Source organism: Erithacus rubecula (assembly GCF_903797595.1).
Source record: "Erithacus rubecula genome assembly, contig: scaffold_104_arrow_ctg1, whole genome shotgun sequence".
Lineage (NCBI taxonomy): Eukaryota > Metazoa > Chordata > Aves > Passeriformes > Muscicapidae > Erithacus > Erithacus rubecula.
The window spans coordinates 277,595-282,758 of NW_027636365.1; the positions used below are offsets into that span (position 1 = coordinate 277,595).

General features: G+C 52.2%; 1 protein-coding gene across 1 annotated transcript; it reads left to right on the forward strand.

Moving 5' to 3' along the window:
• Window positions 1–1,499: 1,499 nt before the first annotated feature.
• LOC306815161 (olfactory receptor 14J1-like) lies at window positions 1,500–2,264 on the forward strand (the record flags this gene model as incomplete). Its single annotated transcript, XM_079331791.1, has 1 exon — window positions 1,500–2,264. The coding sequence occupies one exon, from the start codon at window positions 1,500–1,502 to the stop codon at window positions 2,262–2,264; it is 765 nt and encodes a 254-aa protein (XP_079187917.1).
• Between the last annotated feature and the right edge of the window lie 2,900 nt (window positions 2,265–5,164).

A 5,164-nucleotide genomic window follows, 5' to 3' on the forward strand; every position in this document is an offset into this window, starting at 1 on the left:
TGAAGAGCAGCTCCTTTACCAGCCCAGCAGGGCTGAGGGCAGAGCCTGCAGGCACTGAGGCGACAGGAGCCAGGCATAGACAAGCTGAAGGAAATCAGGACTGGGCAGACATTGAGCTGAGACTTCACTTGGGGAAACACATTCACAGCTCTGGACATGGTGAGTCTGCGGGTGCAGGGCAATGTCCCCTGTGCTCCTGGAGGGATCTGCTAGAGCCAGCACACAGCCCACAGCCTGGGCCATGGGCATGGTTAAAGGAACAGGGCAGGATGGCTCCTGCTGCCTGGGATGGCTGCAGGAACTGAAGCTGGGACTGCATCCAGGGCTTGCCCAGGGCTGTTCTACAGAGCAGCTCCTGGAGACCTCAGGGCTCTTGGCCAGACCACAGCATGTGTCACCTGCCAGGGGCAGCTCTCTGCCTGCCCGTCACCTCCCCATGCAATGTGGGGAGAAGTTGGAGGGGGAAGGAGCCATCCCCATTAGGGCAAATTCCTCCTGATGTGCAGATGGTGCTGCATGGCCAGGGCTGCTCTCAGCTTTCTCCTCTAGGGAAGGGAAAGGGGCTGTCAGGTGTGTCTGTGTCACTGGGACTCCTGCACTGTCCCACTGTGCATCAGCAGATCTGCCTCCATCTCCCTCACAAAGTGCCTCCTTACCCTCTTTTGCCTACAGACAGCAGCAGCAGCACCTTGGCTTGCACCATTTGTGTTTGTCTGAGCTGCCCTTCAGGCCCTGCTGGCAGGGAGATGCCCCTGGGCAGTGCTCTGTGCTGGGAGGGGTGTGCAGTGCAGAGCTGAGACTCCAGGGCTGGGCTGGACTCAGGCTGCACTGGCAGGGACAAGGCTTGGATAGAGAAAAACAGCTGCTGGTATGTACAGCTCCAGGCTGCAGAGAGCCAGACCAGCACTGTTCAGCAACACAGGAAATGAGAGAAGAGCTTACACAGACTGATTTTGAATTTGGGGCCTTCAACAACTCCACTTTATTTTTCAAATATGGTATAATTGTGATCACCGTGAATAAGAGGGATGTGTAATGAGCACAGGGCAGCTGTGTAGGACCAACAGGTCTGACTGCCCTGCACCACTGGAAACTCTATTTTCCCACTAGGATCCCCACAGTTCAGGTTGAGAGCAATGACGAAGATGAGAAAACTACTCGGCAGAACAAAACTGAACTTAAAAAAAAAAAGCTTTGAGTGAAGTTCCCCCACAGTAAGAGAAGTGGTTTTAAGAAGATTCCTAATATAATTCCACAGGATTGACTCAAGAAAGTCTATTACAGCATTATAATGTCTTCTTTCAACAGTCCACCATGCCCAGAGTGAAGAAATGTCCAACAGCAGCTCCATCAGCCACTTCCTCCTGCTGCCATTGGCAGACACGCGGCAGCTGCAGCTCCTGCACTTCTTCCTCTTCCTGGGCATCACCCTGGCTGCTCTCCTGGGCAACGGCCTCATCATCAGAGCCGTAGCCTGCAGCCACCAACTGCACACGCCCATGTTCTTCTTCCTGCTCAACCTGGCCCTCAGCAACCTGGGCTCCATCTGCACCACTGTGCCCAAAGCCATGCACAATTCCCTCTGGGACACCAGTAACATCTCTTATGCTGGATGTGCTGCTCAGGTGTTTTTCTTTGCCTTTTTCATTTCAGCAGAGTTCTATGTCCTGACCATCACGTGCTATGACCGCTACGTGTCCATCTGCAAACCCCTGCACTACGGGTCCCTCCTGGGCAGCAGAGCTTGTGTCCACATGGCAACAGCTGCCTGGGCCAGTGGCTTTCTCAATGCTCTTATGCTCACAGTCAATACATTTTCCCTGCCTCTGTGCCATGGCAATGCCCTGGGCCAGTTCTTCTGTGAAATCCCCCAGATCCTCAAGCTCTCCTGCTCCAAATCCTACCTCAGGGAACTTGGAGCTTCTGCTTTTACTATATTCTTATCACTTGGTTGTTTTGTTTTCATTGTTTTCTCCTATGTGCCGATCTTCAGGGCTGTGCTGAGGATCCCCTCTGAACAGGGACGGCACAAAGCCTTTTCCACCTGCCTCCCTCACCTGGCCGTGCTCTCCCTGTTTCTCAGCACTGCAGTATTTGCTCACATGAAACTCCCCACCATCTCGTCCCCATCCCTGGATCTGGCAGTGTCAGTTCTGTATTCAGTGGTGCCTCCAGCCCTGAACCCCCTCATTTACAGCCTGAGGAACCAGGAGCTCAAGCCTGCCCTGAGAAAATTGATGACTCTGTATTTTCAGAAGAATTAAATGCTCTCTTTTCTTCTTCAGCGCATTTAGAAAGGAACTCTTTACTGTCTCTATTTTTTTTTTCCTTTTTCTTATCTGTCTCAATTTTTTTTTTTTGTAACTTTTTCTAATGTTGTGTTTTGTACAAAATACTATAAATTACTCTTTCCATATCTACAATAATTGCTACTTCTCTTTTGGAAGACAAAGGCATGCAAGAGGTCTCTTCCCACGCATTTAAATAAAAACAAGTGCATGCTCTCTCCTGTCTGTCCAGGATCCTTCCTCAGCCCTTCTGTGTCTCTTCAGGGGCAGTGGCTGTGAGCAGAGGTGGAGGGAAGAGACTCCCAGCACAGCAGCACAGCCAGGGACACTGACCCTGGCTCTTCCCACATCTGCTCTTCCAAACTCCACCCTCTCCTTCCCAGACCTTCTGTGGCTGTAAGGCCACAGTTCTCTGGAAACTTGTTCACTGTCCTGCTGCATGTCCATGCTGTGAGCACAGGCAGGGACAGGCCATGGGCACTGCTGGGACATAGCTGAGCTCCAACACAGCAGTTCCATCAGCAAAGGGCATCTCCTGAGGGCAGGGCAGGAAGGCTTTGGTCTCCTCCAGAGCTGCTGTCAGGAATGTGCTCCAGGAATGCCCTGGCAAAACAAAACCCAGTGCCTTGGTGTTGGGGGTTGAGTGTTTTTCTGTTACTGTGTCAATTGAAAGAATTTTTCCCATTATCATGCCAATGGAGCTGGCCGGGCAACACCCAGGGTCTCTGATGGGTCCAGACAAAAGGGGGTGGGTGGGGACGGCCCCGGAGGGGCCTCTGAGGTTTCCGGGAGGGCACTCGCATTTCCGGCGAGCTCGGAGGAGGACGCCTGGGATCGTTCAGCCGCGTGGCCGAGCACAGCAGAGCCAGACCCTCTGTGATCACCTGCCCTGCATCTGCCCCGTTCCAGCCTCCTGCCTCTACGGACACAGCTGATCACCCAGACACACACGGTGAGCGAGGAGCCGCCGCTGCAGCCCGTTCCTGCCCGGGACCGGCGTGGCCGCTGCTGCCCCTCCCCCCTCCTTCCTGCCTCCGTTTCCCGCTTGCTTTTTGGCAGATCCGGACTGGGAGTAAGCACAGAGACAGCATGCTTGCATCTAAAGGGACTGACACCGAGTTACCTATTTCATTCTGTTAGCAATATTAACTGTGATTGTTTTCTCTTTGTACAGTTAGATATATTAGTAAAAGAGCTGTTATTCCCACCCCCCTTATCTCTGCCTCAGAGTCCTTGATTCAAACAATCATAATACTTGGGGGAGGGGAGTGGAACCAAAGTCTCTATTCCAAAGGGAAACTTCTGCCCTTACTGGCAGACACCTGTCCTTTCAAACCAGGACAGATTTTGGCGCCCAGACGTGGGACAGAGGCCACTGAGTTGAGAGTTAAGGCAGGAATAACAGCTCTCTTAACTGGCAATATGTTGTCTGGTTTAATCTGGTTTGTGTTCCATGTGGTCACATCCATCTCCCTCCCATTTGTAAGCCCTTTTTTGAATATGGGCCCCCTCACCAAGGTTGCTGTGGCTATTATCCGATTGGTTTGGTGGATTGATTTTGTCAGGAATTCATGGGTTTTTAATTTTTTCTGGGAAGCGGTTGCATGGATCCGGAGCTATCGTACTCTAACTGCGTGTTTCTGGGGCTATTTCAGTAATGGTACTTACTGTGAGATAACGAGTGCAAGGGAAATTTTCTCCCAACCCATCACCCAGTTTTTTGAGGCTACCCCACTGGTTCTCAAGGATTTCAGATCTGTTTTAATTGCCAGTGTTATTATACAGTGGCTGGTGTTGCTGGTAGGCTTGTTCTACTTAGCATTCAGAAACAAGGGAATATTGGCTTGGACAACAACTCTGATACCTGCACCAGAAACTAGGGATGCTGCCCCAGAACCTGCCTCTGCCCCAGGGACTAGGGATGTTGCCCCAGAATCTGCCTCTGCCGCAGGGACTAGGGATGTTGCACCAGAATCTGCCTCTGCCGCAGGGACTAGGGATGTTGTCCCAGAACCTGCCTCTGCCCAGAGACTAGGGATGTTGCCCTAGAACCTGCCTCTGCCCCAGGGACTAGGGATGCTGCCCCAGAGCCTGCCCCAGGGACTAAGGATGCTGCCCCAGAGCCTGATGCTGCCCCACAGCCCACCGCAGAAATGAGCCACCCAGAGTGGGTGGGGGCCCTAGTGAAGGATATAGGCCAAATGCTGAAAGAGCAGAGTCAGATGTTGAAGGAGCATAGCCAGATGATGGAGTATTTTTCTCCAGCTGGTGAGAAACCCTGCCCTAAAGAGGGAGAGTCAGATGGTGCTGCAGTGGAACCCATAGATGTTGTATCTGTCCAGGTTCCAGCTGGATCACAGGAGCAGCCACAGCCAGCAGCAGTTGCACCTGTGGAAACTAGAAATTTATGATTAAAATGAGGCACCTAGATAATGGGAATCAGCAAGGAGGGTCCTCACAATCAGCAAGGGAGCCAGAAGTTGAGATTGTCACCGAGTCCCTCTCATACGATAGTCTCCGTAACCTGTGTAAAGGCATTGCTCGGCGGGGTCGTGAGCCTTTTACAACTTGGTTACTCTGGGTCTGGGACCTTACAGGAACAGGTGTTCAACTGGATGGAACTGAGGCCAGGAATTTGGGATCCTTGGCCCAGGATTCAGGTGTGGACCAGATATTCGTAAGGGAGCAAGGCCTCCTTTCCCTCTGGGACCGGCTTTTAATGAGTGTGAGAGAGAAGTTTGTACACAGAGAGAGAATGCAGGAGCACCACCGTAGGATGCGCTGGAAGACCCTTGAGGAAGGGATCCAGCAGCTGAGAGAGACAGCAGTATTAGAGGTACTCTTTGGGAGGGATGGACAGCATGACAATGACCCTG